General features: G+C 39.5%; 1 protein-coding gene across 2 annotated transcripts; it reads right to left on the reverse strand.

Annotated features, from left to right (window-relative positions):
• Window positions 1–5,130: 5,130 nt before the first annotated feature.
• rnf8 (ring finger protein 8, E3 ubiquitin protein ligase) lies at window positions 5,131–19,811 on the reverse strand. 2 transcript variants are annotated; one of them, XM_088625518.1, is made up of 8 exons: window positions 19,599–19,811; window positions 18,624–18,752; window positions 13,160–13,855; window positions 12,086–12,148; window positions 10,665–10,754; window positions 7,991–8,098; window positions 7,034–7,238; window positions 5,131–6,694 (listed from the first exon to the last, which is right to left on the reverse strand). In XM_088625518.1, exons 1-8 carry the CDS (start codon window positions 19,722–19,724, stop codon window positions 6,504–6,506), a joined length of 1,608 nt encoding a protein of 535 aa, XP_088481644.1. In that variant the 5' UTR covers window positions 19,725–19,811; the 3' UTR covers window positions 5,131–6,503. The 2 variants fall into 2 exon arrangements, with proteins under 2 accessions (XP_088481644.1, XP_088481645.1); XM_088625519.1 differs by having other exon boundaries at window positions 6,513–6,694; window positions 7,027–7,238; window positions 19,599–19,810.
• Between the last annotated feature and the right edge of the window lie 284 nt (window positions 19,812–20,095).

The following is a 20,095-nucleotide window of genomic DNA, read 5'->3' on the forward strand; positions in this document are numbered from 1 at the left end:
GATATTTATGCCACATTCCATATTCCTTCACAGTGCATATTCTTTGCAGGAGTAGTCTGGAGTTTAAAAAAGACACATTAAATTCCTGTTACTTACTTGTATTGTTTGCGGTGTTGGTCATTTTGATTTATTTCTTGACCTAACTAATCTCACAAAGTCTCCTCCACATTGACTCTACCCCTCCAAGCACCTACACACCACCAGATCAAGGTTAATTCACACATTTGTCTCACTCAGGCTCGGTTGTGTGCCTCATGATTCTTTATTCACTTACCTCTCCGTGCATTACACGACAACCATTGAAAGCAAATCATTGAAGTTTGAAATATGATTAAGTAATGGGTGCTCTTCACTGAGGTTTGGGAGGGATGACAATAACCAGGCCACTTTTGTTCCTGAAATTTTAAATAAGAAATATTCATGACACCACTTCCTGAAGCTATCTGATCTTAACCATGATGATACATGCCACTACTGGGGTGTTTTAGTTTATTACTTCCCTATATTCCCTGGGGGCTGGCTGTGTAGTGTAATGGGTAAGTCTCTGGACTCACAACTGGTGGGCTGTAGGTTCAAGCCCATCCAGGTGTATGAATGGAGACAAGCACAACTAGGGATAAGCCCTGGGATGGACTGGCATCCAATCCGAGGTAGTTACAGTATGCTCTCTCTTCACACCAAAAAAACAGGATAGGTTCTGGTCCAATGAGGCACTACATTGCCTTGTATGGGATATCCACTGACTCCCCAAGGAAACGGAATCTTCAGAGGACTTTATATTGTTCCAGCAGGTTCCATTGTATTTCCCCAATGCAGAATGTTGGCATAGATTCTTTCTTCAATTTTATTTAAGAAAATTATTAGAGATGTGTATAAATGTGACCCCCAACATTATTACATTTTATTAAAGAGAAACACACTGTTCAATCCATAACTCTTTCTTCTCTATGATGTTTTCTGTTCCTACTTCATCAAATATGGAGGGTACTATATATATATATATTTGTTTTGCTTTTCCTTGTATTAAACATGAACATTATATTCTACTAAGATCATGACTTGGGTATCAGGTCGCAGCATCGTTTGTGTGCCACATTATTTATATTACTACTGTAGTAACTACTACCTTTTTCCTGTAATACTATATCAGATCACTTGGATGTCATTAAAACTCTTTAATTTTTAATTGCAGATTCATATTTCTGCTGCAGTATATGGCTTCTCTCTGTTTGAAATTCCTGAGAGCTATATGGCTCCCAGCAGTCTTTGTTTTGCAGGGAATTCAGCCAATATTTTTATGGATTGCTGATGGAATTCTCCTTGAAATGTGACACAGGCTGTTTAATGCCACTGTTTTGGACAAGGCCACGGTTTCTGGTTTCATTACTCACTTGCTAACGTTATTACAAAACAATGATGAAAAATATTTTGTGAATAAACAATAAACCATTTTCCAAAAATCTAAATTGCATCCAAAACATTGTATGCGATGCACTTATATTTTAAAATGCTAAAATGCTGGTTAAAGAAACTGAAAACAGCAGGTATAGATGTTCATAAAAACCATGGCAATTTTATTTTCACCCTTTTTACACATCATGCTCATATTGTGTCAAAAGAAATTAAATTTCAGTTTCGTCTCTTTTCATTAGTTTTAAAGAGACAATAACCCCATTACAGTTCCCCTCTTTTTACAGGTGAGAAGGGTTACAATGGGACAAAACAGTAAAGTGCTTTAGGAGTAGAATACACGTTGGTTTAAAAATACCTACTTGAAAACGAGTGAACTGTTTGAATTTGCACAGAAATTGTATGGCACTGTTTGCTTAGTGCAGGGAGTTATCATAAGGAACATGAAGAGATTTCCTTGCAGAATATCTTTTATGAGTTTCTTCTTGAGAATTAAGACAAAGCATCTGATTAAATCTTGCTTAGGGGATTTCTACCTTATTGTTTTGTGAATTACTGTACACGAATATCCTCAAATGAGAAGAGGCCACCTTCCTGTTTTGCAATGTTTTGCATTTATCAATCATTTGTTTCTTAGAGATCACACCCTCATTTAAAGAGAGAGAATCTTTATTGTCCCCAGGGGGCAATTTGATCTGCAGCACCAGCCAATATAAAGAATCACCAACAAAAACCTTATACAATTACGTACACAAAAGAATCATTTGTTAAGCAAAGTTATAGCCACAGGTGTAAATGAGAACTTAAACTTTGTTTCTAAAATTGGGAAATCAGTATCTGTGTACTGAGGGGAGTAGTTGATATTAAAAAAAGGGTGTGAAGAGTCCTCTAGGATGGAATATGCTTAAAACTCATAACTGATCAGCACCAATGAATTTCTGACATAGTTTAACAATACTCATCATTTTGTCATGTTTCTTAGATTGAGATTCCCAAAAACAGCCAATCAAGGATTCACTAAAAGACTGGTAAAATATGACCAGCAACAAATTATCAACCTGAAAACACAAGCTTCCTTAAGAAAAACAATGTAAATAAAATGTAAATGTAAATGTTTCTTTATTAGCCCTATACAATTTCTTGCATTAGGAATTCGTCTTTTCGCATACCCCATCTTTTCTCCAAGGAGACACAGACACACAGACAGGGAGAGAAGCTTGGGGTCAGAGCGCAGGGTCTGCCATTGTACGGCGCCCCTGGAGCAGTTGGAGTTAAGGGCCTTGCTCAGGGGCCCAACGGAGTAGGATTCCCACCGCTCCGCCCCAAGACATGGTTGCCCTTTTTGAAAGCTGAATCAGTTTGCCTTAAATTTTAATTTGCAGTCCAAAACAGTCCCCAGGTGATTATATTAATCTGCCATCTCCATTGATTCCCCCCTGATGCAGGTTTGAGTGGGGATTTAAGGGGTCTTCCTGAAATGACAGTATGTGATTATCCACAGTATGTGAGCAGTTGGAACAGAAACCACACGTATACGCCATCACAGTCAACAGCCATCCAACAGAGACTGCAATTCTCATCAGCTCTCAGGGATATAAATCATTTCTTCCTGTAACACATTAATTCTATGAGCCTTGCTATGCACAATAATGTGCCAAGACTCATTATCTGCTCATGCCGGGCTGAAAACAGCTACACTTCAAAGAGTGATCAAGACGTAAAATTCCTGCAGAGATTTACGACAGTTTGAGAGCATCCTGCATATAAGCACTTCAGCAAATTCATATTCCATTAGCTATCCCTGTGTGTATTTCTTCTGAGGCCAGACAGTATAAGAGTGGAAAAAGCATTTTCCTCAAAAGGCCGCTACATTCAAGAATGCAGATTAAATATTTATCTATTCCAATAATAGAGAAGAAATGTAAACTATCATATTGCATACATTAAAAAAATAAATTCCAACATATACCACTACACATTGCAGCTCATTGCGGCACTGCATAAGTCAAGAAACAGCATTGCACAAAATTAATTTGAAATGTTATACATTACCAGTGCTTTTTATCATCACAATCACTGTAGTCCATTTTCTAACTGCTTCTTCCGATTCAGGGTCGTGGGAGAGCTGGAGGCTATACCAGCAAGCAACAAGAGAAAGGCAGGGTACAACCTGGATGAGATACCAGTCCATCACATGGCACACAGAGACAGACACAGGCATGTACACAACGGCAAATTGTCCCAGAAGCCAATTAATCTACCCGTATGTCTCTGGATTGTGGGAGGAACCTGGAGCACCCAGAGGAAACCCACACAAACAATGGGAGAACATGCAAACTCCATGCAGACAGAACCCTAGGTCAGAAATTGAACCCTGGGCCTCAGCACTGCAAGGTAGCAATGCTAGCGACTGCACCACCATGGTGCCCATCAGTGCTTTTCCTGTCTCCAAAAAATGCAGGTGTTGTTTACAGGAGATGGGTGTCTATTTACTTGTCAAATGTCCTGTAAATTTTATGAATTTCTCATAGTAGCGTCCAAGAAACTGCCAGTAATGCTTCTGATGAAGCTCTTTTAATCTAGTTTCATTTCCATATATATTAATAATAAGCTGATGACGTATATGCTGTTGACAGTTTTTTCTTCAGGCAACTATTTGCAGTGTGCGGTGTTGGAAACACTACAGTTTTGATGACAAAAACCAAACTTCCATCCACTAAACAAAGTCGAACATGCAAAAAAAGTGGAAATTTACTCCAGAATGTTTCCATTTCCAAGAATGCACTGATACTATCATGAAAGCATCACGAAGACAGTGTTTTACACAAAGCCCTCCGAACGCAAACACAAACATTTAACAACTCCTCAGCACATCCTCTGAAGAGTTCATTGAATTACTAAATACAAATTAGGACCTCCAGACTGATATTCTGTATCTTCACAGGTCATCTACTCACACTGCCAATCTCTGCAGTGCACAGCTCTGTGCTGTAAATTACCAGGACTTTTGGGCACCTCCCTGCTGCAACACTCTCCCTTTGCAGACACAGCTTCTGTGTTAGGCTGCAACCTCCCAGCTACAGGCTGATCCCTGATCTCCTGCAGCCACCTTGTGGAAAAATGTGTCAATTTTTCCCCCTCAGCAAAATTCAGTTTTTTTTCTGGGATCTGCAAAAGTGGACGTAAACTGTACAAACTCAGTGAATAATTGGCAAATCAGAAACTTGGCGACCACCACCTGGAGAAATTACCTTTTTGAGAAAAAAAAAGACCCTAAAATTAAAATTAAAGAGTATAATGCTACTATGTACAGTATAAAACAATATACAGTATATAGTCAGTTAAACATGGTCACCTGTGTCCTGGTTACTTCTAGTTTGATCATTTTGAATTTCAATACTATTCTGCCTTTCAATTCCTGTAGAAAACTGAAATTAACCTGAGACTCACACTAAATAATTTAAACTTTTACAGCATTTAGTCTTAAATATCTTTCTTAAATAATTATTGACGTCTTTGTTTTGTGCTCCTTTAATTAAAAATAGTGCAAGCAAGAAGTTTAGGTCAATGGACCCTCACAATTGATCACACAGACCCACTGCGTTTTGAGAATGTGAGGAATATGCATGGTTTGTCTGACCATCACTCAGCACAACATCCTTCTGGCCTGGCAAGGAAGAAAATGGTTATATTGGAATGTGAAAATGAGATTTCATCAAACATGATAAAATCTATTTTTTATTGAAAACTGTGTTGCAATGCCACAGAGAAACCACAGTGGATTTATTTGAAGAATGACTCTTGCATTTCCTATGTTTATATGAAAAGAACATTGTTTTTCTCATTCACACACACACATGTTAAATGTTATTTAAAGAGGAAAATCCGTAACCATACTTTTTAATGAGGTGGTACAGTAATAAAGGAAACATTAGTATACTGTACCATATTTTGACTTGATGCCATAAAAATTATTATAAAATGAAAATGCACAAATTAAATTTTATAATTTACTACAGTAAAATGTAATATAGAATTTAATAATTATTTTTATTAAAAACATTCACATATAAATAATCTAGAAGTATATTGCTGTAATAGTAACTATTATCCCAAAGGAAGGGGATCCCAGGTGTCTCAACCAGCTAGGAGCACAAACTAAGCTCTGTAGTCAGGATGTTAGTGGTTTCGGCTTGGGCTACATCAATAACTGCCTGTGAGAATGATTCATCTTGTGCTGCCAGACCAGACTTGGAAAAGTTAGTCTCAGTTTGCCATGACGTAAAGTCCCTGGGACTTGCCTGTTGTAAGTATGAAGTGACATCAGGAAGAGACACCTTCTTCTAATCAGTAGTGTTCTCTCTCCTGCAGGCACAGTGCAGCATGGGCGTCAAATTTTAAATGACTCTCACAGGTAGCTATGTTGGAGGAGAATGAGTGCATGTCTCCATTCTCCCTTTACTGTACAGGGGTTGTAGGAATATATGGATTTGATGAAGAATTAACAATCCCCAAATGGATATGTAAGATTAGAGAAAGATAACCAGCATATAGGCATCCAAAATAAACAACTACACACTTGTCTTACAAATACATTCTCCCCTGCATTTCAAACTTTATTAGTGTAGGAATTAAGAGTACACAAGTGTGCATTAAACAAACACCAAAATAAAATTTCAATCTGCCACAACATTTACAATGTACTATTGAAACATAAGACAAACAGGCAGATATACCAAACAAAAAATTCAAAAGTCCTATATAGGTGGCGCATTTGCCATATCTGTATTACAAAAAATAAGTTACTCAACAAAAAGGTATAGTGCCCCTGAGGTACACAAAACATAACTTATGTTTCAAGTAAACCAGTACACAGCAACAACAAAACAAAAGAAAATACTGCTTAGGAGTCACAGTCTCTGTTTGCAAAATAGACACCTTCAATTCATAACGAGGCTTATTACACAACAGCATCACATGCAATTGGAAGTTGTGCAACTACAGGATTGTTTGTCTCCTGTTTTTTTTCAGCGCCACCTGTTGGGACTCTATAGTTATGTCGCAATTAAGAAACTACACACTCAGAAAAGTAGCTAGTAAGACTGGGCTGTCTTAATCTCAGACCTTTCAGCTGTCTGGGATGTGACAAATGTGCTGGTACTCAAGCTGTAAGTGCTGACACTTCTGCTGGTCTCATCCAGAGACATGAGGGGTGAAATGCTTCTGTCCACTGAGACTTCACTGCTGTCGCCATCACTTATGAGCACCACTGGCACTCGCTGGGCTGGAACAACAGCACAGGGCAAAAGAAAATAAACATAGGAAACCAACAAGTAACAATGGGAATGAATAAAAAGCCCCTCTGATAAGTGGCATGCAGCAAATTAAAAAACTACACTTCAGAAGCCAAAACCCATGTTTTTAATTGGAATCCAAACCTTTTAATCCCATTATACCCAACACTTAGGAAGTCCTTCTCAACTCTGAAGGTACTCACCACTTTTGCCAAAGAATATACTGAAATCTTAGATGAAAGACGAGTAAAAACCTTTCTCCTACACCATACAGATTTCAGTGGCTCTTGGAAATCGCAGAAAACTGGTGACCTTTACGTACCTCTCACCTTTACGCTGACATACGAGGCTCTTGCGCCTCTCCTTCATCTCAGAGCTCAGGTTCTCAACCATCCTATCGATGCAGTTGTCCAGGACCAGTGAGCGCGTCAAAGAGACGACCCCTTGCCTGCAGATGGGACACTCATCCTTGCGCCTCCTCCAATCCATGATGCAGTGCAGGCAGAAGCTGTGGGCGCAGTTCAGCGTGACAGCCTGGGGCACAGCGCCAGGGACAGGACAAAAACATTTTCTCTGTGATCGAGGCGATCTTGGTCATTTAAGTCAAAATAACATACTCATGTTAACACATATTCTTGTAAGGACAATGAAAATACAAAAGCACTGAAAACTCTGGTCACATTTAATACCAGAATTACTACATGAAGCCCCAGGAGTGTGATGGTCTTGGATGTAAATGTATGTTTAAATTGATTGGCCTTTTAAAACAAAACAAGCAGTTTCAAATGTGAGAAGAAAAAAAAGTTTTTAGTATCACAAAGGGCTATTGCAGTTTGGAAGCCTAATAATACCACCACACAAAAGTGTTAAAAACAGACAGAACTAGGAGCTCTTCCTCACCCTGGTCAGCTGCTGTGACGAGGGTGGTGTAGTGTGGGATGTGTTGCTGTTATCAGACAACACTTAATGTCTTCAGAGCAGATTCCCATTAGCCAGGCTGGACTGTGCAACACCACATAAGTTCCCCGGCCAGCCATTTCTCCCAGCAATGAGGGAATGTTAGTGAGGAAAGTGTGAATCATAACTGTGGCATCATCTGGCCTGTCTTGATGTTCAGATGCTGATGTGATAGCTATTTTTAAAATCTGGTAACAAAGTTTCAGACAAGGGTTGAATGCAAAATGACTAATGGGGATTTTCAAGAAAGTCCTAAACAATTTAATTTAACAATTTCCCTATGTGTAACAACTACGTATGATTACCCCGAGTCCACTGAATTCCTTTACCTCAATAAAATACTCTGAGCAAATGATACACTGCAGTTCGTTCTCCAGCACTTCAGCCATCTGCGTCAATACTTCTTCCTTCTGGGCTCGTGCCTTCTCTTTTGCTTCCTGCAGGAATCAATTTTCCCCAGAATGGCATTTTTTAAATTAATAATAAAACAAACACATATTTACCAGAAAAATAAATGCCAACTTTCCTGTCAATACAAACTATCATTTTTCACAATATTACATGTTCATGAACGCCCTCTGTTTCAATAAAGCTTACTTTAATTTAGGAACTTTGAACAACTGTCTAACTAAATACTCTTTAGTTGAGCTTCTCTTTTAGGACTGAAACATATTAATCAAGTTCCTCTTTGATTTTACTTCCCACTTAATGGGCTTGCTGTCACAGGGACATTCATAACGGGGAAATGTTTAAAAAAGCAAGAGGAACACCGATTCCCTTTTCTGCTGCTTAGCAAGAAAATGTGAAGCCTCTGCGTTTGAATAAGTATTTGTTCTCATTTTAAATTTGGATATTTAAAGAATTCCATTTCCCAGAAAGTATTGTTCTGTGCAAAAAGTCACAGCACAGTTCAGTGACATTTTGAAGTGAGTTTATTTATGGACGGGTCCTTCTGGAAAGGACAGCAAAATCATGCTCTAAATACAAATCATTCTCAAGGGACTTTTTAGAATGCAAGTGAAGCCTTGGCCTAAAGTAACTTGTGTTACCATAAAAGTCAAAACAAAGACCAAGACAGAACATACAGTTGTGGCACCCCTGGCTACATTGTTATTCTAATAAATCTCTAAGTGAACAGAAGGCGACAACTCTGTATGGTACAAAGTTAAACTCCAAATCTTTCTGCAAATTAAAATGCAAAATTACTATTTGCTGATTTTAAAAGATAAAAAAATAAATAAAAATAAAGTGCCGCATAAGTGAATGTGTCATGTGCAATAGTTTAGACAGCCTCTAGCTGTGTCCTAACTACTTTCTGAATTTGCATTTTTCTAAGGCCCCAACATGTGATGGGTTTGTTGGGCCTTAAATTAAGTCAGGTGAAGACTATTCCAGAGTTGAACAAATACTCTATCTCAAATACTAATCTCTCAGGTTGTGATTGTTTGTTCTGCCTACTTTCAACAACCTCTTCTAAGCAGCTGCCTGAGGACTTGAAAACAAAGGTTATTCATTCTTACAAAGCAGAGAAAGGCCATAAAAAGGTCTCTAAACTCTTCAACCTTAGAATTTCAACTGTCAGAACCATCATTAAGAAATGGAAGTTTTACAGGGAACTGTTGAAATCAAGTAAAGATCTGAAAGTCCCAGTGCAATCTCGGATATGAACTGGTCAGATCTGCAAAGCAATACCCACAGATCACTGCAAAGGACCTGCAGAAAGGTTGAGCTGACTCTGGAGTAGTTGACCACAGGTCCACAGTACAGCATTGCTTACAGGGAAAAAAAAAGATCTGCATGGAAGAGTTGTCAGAATAAAACATCCTCATCACATAAGTCAATGTTTAAATTATGCAAAACAAAACCTTGGTAAGTCAGAAACTTTTTGGAAGAAGGTGCTGTGGACTGATGAAAAAAGGGTGAAGCCTTTGAAGGAAACAACAGATTTGTCAAGGTGTTAAGCATGGGGGTGGATAACATTATGCTTTGGGGTTGAGCAACAGCCAGTGGCACAGGAAATATTGTGCGGGTTGAAGAATGGATTCAACTAATTAACAACAAATCCTACAAGCTAATGTACCAGAGTCAGTGAAGAAATTCTAGGGCAGAGCGGTGGCACTGTGGCTTAGGATCAGCGCCTGTGGCTGGAAGGTTGCCGGTTCGTATCCCACGACCGGCAGAGAAATCCTACTCCGTTTGGCCCCTGAGCAAGGTCCTTAACTCCAACTGCTTCAGGGGCACTGTACAATGGCTGACCTTGCGCTCTGACCCCAAGCTTCTCTCCCTGTCTGTGTCTCATGGAAAGCAAGCTGGGGTATGCGAAAAGACAAATTGCTAATGCAAGAAATTGTATATGGCTAATAAAGTGATCTTATCTTATAAATTGAAGCTGAAAAGAGGTTGGATATTTTTGCAAGTGAAATATACCCCCAAAATCAACGATGAAATACATACAGGAATGAAAGATTAAAGGTTTGGAAAAGCCTTCACAGTCTCCAGATCACACATAAGCAGTGCATGTAAGAGTTCTGCAAGGAAGATTGGGAAAAAATTCTAAAAGCAAGAACAGAAAGACTCTTAGCTGACTACAGGAAAAAATTTAAGGCTGTGAAAGGAGGTGTTACTAAGTACTATTGCATGTGCCATATTCACTGTTTAAGTATTTTGAAATTCTACAAAACTGTAAATACTAACTGTCCATTGAAATTTGCAAAAGATCACATTTAAGTTTGTACCATGCAGAGGATGTGTCAACTTCTTTTCCCTTAGAGATTCACTGAAACAAATTTGACCAGGGATGCCTATACCTATACTTTTACACAGAAATATATATTTAATCATGGAATAAAACATGGTTGTCTTGGAAAATCACAAAATCAGCAAAACAGCCAAGGAAGTCAAACAACAGGTCCACCTGTGTGAATGGTACCATTCAAAGCAATTCTCAGAACTTCTAATCCCACAAAGATCCTGCAGCTATTGGCAATTACATGCTTTGTCTACCTTGGTCTCTTCCAGTTCCTTGTCTTTAGCTTGGATGATTTCTTCAAAGTCTTTGCGGGAACGTCTCAGTTCTTCTATCACCTGTCGATGCTACCAAAATGAAAACACAGACTGAGAGACTGTCAGAGACCAGGAATGGCAGGAATGAATCTGCTTAGGCTTTAACCAGTGTGGCTGAGAAGAGAGAGCCTGGTCACTAGCACAAAACAGCCAAAGCCCTCAAATGAAGGAAGAGGCAGCTGCAGGGGCATATAGACAGAAAACTATGAACATAACAGCAGTAACAGCTGTTCCCACACTTAAGAGTGGATACAGCAAAAATACTAACTTCATAATGGCTAGATTTCAATATATATAAAACTTTTGTAGTTCAGTAAAAACATCAGTGTTGATTACAGTAATGAGAAACAGAAATGAAAAGTGATTCACTTAGTGATGAGACACATATTCAGATATTTGAATACGTTTTTATAAACAGGCCTACATTCTTACCAAACGATGAAAGTGTTTCTCCAAAAGTACAACTCAAAGAAATGCTGAGTATCTATTTAAAAAAGGAGTGCACAAACTACTCCAAATTGCCAGAAAGAAATGGTTTGAACATGTAGAGCTCATGTACATCTTTTAGACAATGTAGTGAAGCAATAAAAAGGGAAAAAGAACATTACAATAGTTAAGAGCATAAAATTAATATCAAGCGATGCTATACTAAAATTATACAATACACCAGTATCACATCATACTTTTACAGGTTAAAGAAAATGAACTTTATTAGTCTTTGAGGAGCCCTGATGCACTCAATCCAAAAAATAAAAAGAAGCATTAAAGACTAAATATTTATAACAAAGAACAGGATGCACACAAAAGTTTTTTGCACTGAATTGTTGAAGTCTGGATCAAGCTACCCATCTCTTAATGAGGATGATACCATTGTTTTTTCAAGAAATGACTGGATTAGATCAACCAAATGTTTACAAACCAGCAGATATATGAACAACCCCGAAGTTGTCTGCTGTTTCTTGTCTGTTGTTAACAGACGTACATAAAGAATGAAAGGATGTTTAGCAAAATCATTAGATGATGTGTGGAACCCGAACTGCTCTTGTTCTATAGTTTACTTGGTTAAATTAAGCAGTTCTGTAAGCATAAAAAGAAAAAAAAATCATACTGTAATAAACACTATTACATCGATTTTCTGTTGCAATCATTTATCCCAAAACATCCTGAATGATTTGCAAATGTCCTATTTCAAGCTGTTTCTAACCCTGGTCACCGCTGTCAGTGTAACAAAGAACAGGTGGCTACACTGGAAGCTCTAAATTAAACCCATTCTTTTTTTCATTTACAGGAGACAAATACAGCAGCTATTTTACGTGTATTTAGATAATTTATGGGCTCATGAGCTCTGTTCTCTGTTTTACCTTTTGCAAAGCATCGTCCAATTTCTTGTTCAAGCTCTCTTCTTCTTGTTGTTTCTTTTCATCCTAAAAAAAGTAATCATTAGTGCTTAAAATATCTTCAAGCAGAAAGATACATATAAAAAATATTTTTAACATGACACACTAGACAATGGCATCGTCATACACCATTTATATTCAAGAAAACTGACAACTTTATTCTGCCCCCCCTCCCAAATTGAGAAAAACTATGCATCAACTATACATTGTTTAATTAGTTTTGCAATTCTTAAGACATATTTTGCATTAAAAAACACAATGAGGCATCCATGGGCCAGATTAAATGACAGTTCTGACCAAATCACAAATTACACACCCTGTGTTGAAGGCCATGGTTTTGTTTGATAGCAAACCCTTCCTTCCACCCACCAGAAAATCAATATCAACTAACAGGTCTGTAATTTGGCCCAGGTATGTGGGACAAAACAAGGAGTTATGGGCCCAAATCAGCAGTCTTCGAACATACACCTGAACTGTAATCTGGGATTCGTTACAGATGATATGGGCTCTAAGCACTATATTTGAACCAAGAAACAAATGTTACAGCTACAGTTGAAGCTATTCTTGGAGAGAGTTCACAGATAAGGTTAACTGCAAGGTGACAATAAAACCTGAGTTCCACCTGCTTCAAACATCACTGGTGCCTTTACCTTTCACCACTCTCCAGAAAATACAGACCACTCAAAATGTTCCCATGTATTTCACCTCTCCCAAAACCAGACCCTTCAAGATTAATTTCCGGGGTGCCCCTTTTCTGTAATGCTGGAAAAAGTCTGATTGGAAAAGAGAAAATATGCAAAACCTTTTAAAGAGTTCAAGAATGCCTCTGGCTCTTTAAAGGCTGATGTACATTGACCAGGAACAGCACGTGTGTCACGGAAAATTAATTTTGATGATCTGGGTTTTGGAAACCACGCTGCACGTTTGAAAAATACGGCTGTGGAGGAGGTGAGAATATTAAAACGGTTTGACTGTCGGAGGAGCAGTCCTCAGCACAGCCTGGCCCGACCCCACGACCTCTAGCCCACCCGCTCTTACTTCCAGCCGCCTCTCCTCCTCGCAGAAGGTCTTCTCCAGCTGCTCCACCCGGCGCAGCTGCTGCTGCTGCTCGCTATGCAGCTGCTCCTTCAGCACCTCCAGGCGGCCCTGCAGCTGCTCCAGCTCCTCGCTAGGGGGCGCCGGCTGGGCCTGCAGGCTCGCGGCGCGCCGCTCCGTCTCCTGGACCTTTTTCTTCAGCACCCGCATCTTCCTGATGTACCTCTGGAAGCAGGCCAGCTCCGAGCTGCAGTGGGCGTTCTTCTGCGGCTTCTCTGACCCGCCGACGGCCGCGGGGGAGCTCGGGAGGGTCCTGCTGGGTCCAGCCGGCTCCGCGGTCTGGATGTTCTGTACCGGCGGCTGCTGAACTGCAGCACATGAGCTGCCCTGGGGTTGCGGCTCCGCATGGGACCAGCGAGACAGTTTGGCTTTGGCGTCGGAGGTATTCTCGGGGTCCAGTTCCCCCCCGCTGTATTTCCTCTTGGTCCTTTTCAGTCTGGAGCCCGCTGCTTCCTCCTCGACTGGCTCCTTTAACAAGAAAGGCTTCACACTCTTCAAGCGGTCCCGCACCAGAACGTACTCGAACTCCACTTCCTTACCACCCAGGGGCACTCCCAGCTGAATGGTGTCCCCCACGCGCAGCGTGTGCGTCCTCTCGGGAATGATACGCAGACCATTCACCCACACGCCATTCAAGCTCTAGGGTGGGAGAGAATTGAAGGATCACACAAAGTCCAGCCGAATGAGAGAAAATTCGGCAATTTCAACTGCAGATTTCATATCAGTCTTTTTGAATCTGATGCTCAGGAGGACAAACTGCTCCCTACAAGCACATTAGCTCTAATTGTGTACTGGCCAGAAACCTTTGTTATTATAAAATCAAAAGACTTCAATTAATCTGCAGAGCATAATCCTGTTGTTCCAAAACTATGTGAAAAGATGCAGAGCCGTCAGAGCCAGATGCAGAACACATTTAAATTTGAGGTATTACTCAATACTCTTTACAGATGGCTCTAAGTGTAAAGAATAAGGTGAATGCACCACTGTCGTTGCACTGCTCATGCAACCTTCACGAGCAATTTGATGCAACAAAATGCCTTGAACTCATTTCAGAACTGGTGTTAAGTAAAACTTTCAGGTTATCATGGAACTGAGAATGCTGCAAACTGAGAACGTCATGTCACTCTTGAACTAGTACATCCTCGAAATGGGGCTGAATCACAGCTTTTACCAGTTCAGTGTGGCTGGGAGCAAACTGTGGCAAGGCTATTTTAAATCTTTTTTCGTCAAGCTTCTGAAACCATGCAACTTCATTTAAAAGAAAAGACATTACCACACAAAAAATGCACATACTTCAAAAATATAAATAAAACATGACCTTCCTTTCACACTGCGATGATTTGCATACATCACAACTTTTGGTAAAATCCCTGCCTGTTTCATGCAAATTTTTTAGACTTATTATTTCTCATAACTGTTTTCTTCAATTGCTTCCAATGTGAGAAGCACTCTCCCAGAATTATTACATTTTTTGATGACAGCAATACAAATATAGAATCTGTGTCAGGCAATAAACCCCATTTAGTTAAAAATCACCCCTATATCTACGTTTTTTCGGGTCCTACCACATAGCATGCTTTTCAAAAAGCAGGCTCAAAATACACTGCAACATTTTTCCCTGTGTCTCACTCATTTATCATGATAACTCACATTTCAACATGTCCTGAAACATTTCTACACTTCTTTTACAAAATATAGAGTAAACACATGTATATCTCACTTTTATTTTCATTTTCAGTGACATTTACTTCAGGATTCTTCTAAGAATATAAGCATCCTCACAGATTCTTTGGTGAAGGTGGTCTTGCCTGACATCTAGTGGCTCACAGTTCATAGTCCCTGGCCTGTACACAATGAAGTCATGGTCAGAAGGAATAAGTTGATTGACAACTTTTCCTGCAATATTGTCCTTGCTACAGGGGTGGTCACACAAAAAAATAACCTGTCTGTAAACATGTATGTAACAAGAGACTAGCACAGATTATAATATGTTACCCTTAAGAAATGTTGGTCATATAATTTTTGAAGGTTTACTGATGAAAAAAAAAAAAAGATTTCTGATGCTCCGACAGCTCTTAAGGTTAAAGTCTGCTTTATTTTTACATCATGGATATGCATATCCACTTCTTCCACTTTAGGGTAGCGGGGAAGCTGGAGCCTATCCTGGCAAGCAACAGACACAAGGTGGGGTACTACACCCTGGACAAGATGCCAGTATATCACAGGCCAGACACAGACATGCACACACACCAGGGCCAGTTTTCCCAGAAGCCTACCAGCATGTGTTTGGCCTGCGGGAAGAAAGAGGAACCCAGAGGAAACTCACATGAACACAGGGGGAAATACAAACTGCACTCAGACAGCACCCAGGCAGGAATGGTAACCACTGCACCAATCTGCCGCATTGGATATATGCACATAGAGTTTGCAAATTTATTACAATAATAGTTCAGGTCTTTGGGGGTTTATAGAACTCAATAATAACAGTTACCAGGAAGGACTAAGAGCCTTGACCAATCTCAATCTCTAGTCATTCAACAATGAACAGGCTAAAGTTCTGCATTATTTTGATCCCAGTCATCTGTTGTGCCTGCTGTACCTCTTAAATGGCTAAATTTGAACTATAATAATAATAATAATAATAATAATAATAATAATAATAATAGTTCCTTACACATATATAGCACTTTTCTGGACACTCCACTCAAAGTGCTTTACACCACCGATGTGCAGCATCCACGTGGATGATGCGACGGCAGCTATAGTGCACCAGTATGCTCACCACACATCAGCTGTCAGTGGGGAGGAGAGCAGAGTAAAGAAGCCAATTCCTAGATTTGGATTATCAGGAGACCATGATTGGTAAGGGCCAATGGGAAATATGGCCAGGACACCAGGGTAACACCCCTACTCTCTTCAAGAAACACCCTGGGATTTTTAATGACCAAAGAGAATCAGGACTTCAGTTTTCCCTCTCATCCGAAGGACTGCACCTGTTTACAGTATAGTGTCCCCGTCACTATATTGGGGCATTAGGACTCACATGGACTGCAGGGTGAGCGCCCCCTGCTGGCCCCTCTAACACCTCTTCCAGCAGCAACCTTAGTTTTTCCCAGGAGGTCTCTCATCCAGGTACTGACCAGGCTCACACCCACTGAGCTTCAGTGGGTTGCTGGTTGGAAGTTGCACGATGACATGGCTGCTGGGTGCTGTTAGGCACCAACTTCTTTTCTGTGATGTGTTAGTCTGAAGCCAGCATGCCTGGCTGTGTTGTGGAATATGAGCCATTGCTATTTCTGTGTAAACATGTGCCACTGCCTGAGAGTTGTTGCCTAGTTGCACTGCACCTGAGTCAATTTCTTGGTCTGCACATTTGATTAGATCCCTGGGAAGTGCCTATAAGCACGAAACCCAAGAAATGCCCATCCGGAACTAGAATAGTGCATCTGTGCACAAGTAAACCTGTCTGCATTTTATATCTACTTCATACACAATACAGAAACCTTCTCTAAATCTTCGATTACGGTAGCCTATACATCTGTTAAGCTTTACGTATCGGGTTTAGTCCACCAGCAGTGAACATGCGAAGAATGACTGAGGCATAAGCTGTAGCTGTAATGTTGGCTGGGTCTACATGTTCAATGGGGTTTGTCCAGCTTCCAGTCTACCTCTTGCTGATGGCGATGGTCACAAATAATAACTGTTGCTGTTGATGAATAGAATTGTCAGTATCCGACTAAAAATTGGAGAACTTGATCAATCCAACAAGCTTCAAAGAGATATACGTCTCCAAGCATTTGCTTCTTTCTGTACACAAATGTGTTGCTGTCCGTTCTGTCACATTAACACCAATTTTGCTAGAGGTGCCAAATGGCCTCCTCTTGTCTGTAACCTCTTCTAACATTTCAATACATATTACATTAATTGCTTTATTATATTCTTAATGGCATCTACAGGAACAAAAAAAAACACTGCAATTTGATCCTAACAGAAATATACAGCAGGTATTTTTGTAGATATATTTAGGTATATATTAATATGTAGAAATATTCTGTGTTTCAAAATTCTACAGCTTGGATTATATGGATAATTTTGTTTCCGTCTTGGATTCAGATCGGTGTACAAATTATTCATACTGTAAGGCAACAGAAACACATCATCATTAATCGCATTCAAGAAAATAAAATCTCTTTTTAAATGGTTTTAAAATGATCAAGGCTTTATATAAATGTTATTTTTGCCTCTCGACTAGACTACTGTATTTAACTAGGCATTTATAGTAACTGTTTATTAACGGTTAATGTAAGGGTTAGCAGATTTTAAATCACTTGATTTAAGTTTCAATAAGTTATATGAACATTTTAAACTCTTAATCTCTAAGAACCTTTTTTACCCTGAATTTAATGCTTAGGAAAGGAGGCAGTGTTGAAAGGTGGAGTCTTTTTCAGAAACTGGTCTACTCCTCTGCACAGTGGGGACTTCATCTTTTTTTGTGAATTCAATTCACAAGTGGAATATTAGTCTAAAACAAGGCTCATACTTATCTTGCGATGCCTGATGCGACAAACTCTATGATGTCCAGTGATTTATGAAAACAATACTTCAGAGCATTACGATTTATCACTGTAAAGTGTGTACATGACAACATTTTTTTCATTTGGTCTTTTTCATAACATACCTATCTGAAAAAAATGCTACAGGGGGGTTTATGGAATCCAGCGCTAGCTTTAGGTCACTTGCTATGCAAGGAAACACCTCCAAGATTTTTCTACAATTCTACAATTTGCAGAACAATAACCTGATTAAATACTGAACATGTACTTCATTTTATTAATGTTCTTATTAATTCATAAATGCACGTACAATCTGCATTTCATAATACTAGAGATCATATTACATATGCAGCAAAACCAACCCATACTAATATTTAGTTATAGGTCAACTATAACTAAATATTATTTTTAGTGTGGCGGGGCAGTGGCCTTGTGGTTAAGGATCTGTGCCTGTGGCTGGAAGTTTGCCGGTTCGTATCTTGTGGCCGGCAGAGGAATCCGACTCCATTGGGCCCCTGAGCAAGGCCCTTAATAAAGTGCCGTATAAATGTCTGACCCTGGGCTCTGACCCCAAGCCTCTTTCCCTGTCTGTGTGTCTGATGGAGAGCAAGTTGGGGTATGCAAAAAGACAAATTCCTATTACAAGAAACTGTATATAGCCAATAAAGTGATCTTATCTGTTATCTTATCTATTCACAAACCACATCTCAGGAATGTTCGGCCAACATTCACAGTGTCTTCAGGCAGAATAACAACTATGGGACCATTAGCAGTCTACCAGAAATTGAAACACAAAATCCAAAACCTATGCAAATAAAACCCAACATAGTATGAAATTGAAATAAAGGCTCTACCTTATTATCTGTCACTGTCCAATGTCCCTCTTCATTTTGTTTGAATTTGCAGTGGTTTCTGGAAATCATTAAAGGACAGCTCCTTGACAGGGTTTGATAAGTGACATCAAAGCTTCGCCCAAGTGTCACCTAAGACAAGAAAAGGCATTATTAAAAATCAAGGTTTACTACTGAGGGCTTCTAGGCAAAGAATTACTACTGTTCTCCTGAACTTTAAAATGTAGCTTGACTTTACAACTTGACAAGCACTGAAGAACTTCAGATAAGATTTCTTTACTAGTGCAGTTGCAAAATACATGCGCCACTTGAAGGGAGTTTATTTTTGTTTGAAAGCTTAAATCATCTAAATCCGATTATTGCAACGTGCTTTTTAAAATTGTACCAATAGTATGCAGGCGATTAACGAGGACAAATGTTATTTTGCTCCTTTAAACGATGAAGAGGGTGGGCTTTCAGATAGGTATAACAAAATAAACAAATTATTTATCTGTTTGTATTTTTAAACATGTAAATGTATGTGCAAGGAATAGTCGCTAGTATTTCAATTACACTCGGATCCAGGTAGATGTGTAAACCGGGGAAACAGGAGTTAGGGGACTTCACCAATTCAACATTTTCATCACTTTCAGGTGACGAGTTCCGTTCTGCAGTGATAAACACCCCAGAATAAAAACATGGATATGCTTCTGAAAAAAATAATATTGCATAACTAAAAAACACCTTCTATTGCAATCCCATGTAACCCCATCCCTCCGCAATCATCGTCATTCGGCACAAAACACACATGAAATGTATTAAAAAGTAAAAGACTTGAAAACAGAAGCACGCAGCTCCGGTGATTAGGATCATATTTGCAACTTTTTACAACTCAAAATACAATTAAGACATTTTTGCAGGTACGCCACTTAGCTAAAAGTGTGAAGGGGGAGGGGTGTTTAGTACTGAAAGAGTAAATGAGAGGTAAGAGAACAAGACCTCTTCTTTCTCGGGCAGACGGAGCCACTCAGCCCTTTTTCCGACTCTTCTCAGGCACCAAATTTCATCTTTCGCGGCATCGTCTTCCTCGCCTGAAACCGCCCCAGACTCTGCTTCCTCTGCCATTATCCTCAGCCCATGACACTTCCTCAATAACACAAAAAGTTAAACGCCCATAATTCCACGCTCTCTTGTGGTATTCACGTTCCTGCGCGCTTTTCCGGCGTGAAGTGCTGAACACCATAGAGGTTCTAAAAAATAAGGAGCGTTTCGTCACGTAGCTGAAGGAATATCAGCGCTATCTTGGTGGGGTGGAGGACAAAAAAAGATCTAACTCAGAATTCATTACAGTACTTTAAAACATGATCATTTCTCTTTGTTAATCAAGTATTTGTGTTCATATACTCTAAAACATTTAATATGCAAATGTACAAAGCTAATTTATTATGTAACCCACACCATTTCCATTACTGAATATTTTCTATCAAAAGGAGGAG

This window comes from Lepisosteus platostomus, chromosome 3 (genome assembly GCF_059453375.1).
Source record: "Lepisosteus platostomus isolate fLepPlt1 chromosome 3, fLepPlt1.hap1, whole genome shotgun sequence".
In the NCBI taxonomy this organism is placed as follows: Eukaryota; Metazoa; Chordata; class Actinopteri; order Semionotiformes; family Lepisosteidae; genus Lepisosteus; species Lepisosteus platostomus.

Excerpts from the sequence above, each read along its gene's own strand:
- rnf8 (XM_088625518.1), bottom strand. The coding sequence starts at position 19,724 with ATGGCAGAGGAAGCAGAGTCTGGGGCGGTTTCAGGCGAGGAAGACGAT. Across the intron at positions 12,149-13,159 it reads AGGAGGAGAGGCGGCTGGAA|GATGAAAAGAAACAACAAGA; the intron begins GTAAGAGCGGGT and ends TACTTTTTTTAG. Across the intron at positions 10,755-12,085 it reads TGGACGATGCTTTGCAAAAG|CATCGACAGGTGATAGAAGA; the intron begins GTAAAACAGAGA and ends TCATTTTGGTAG.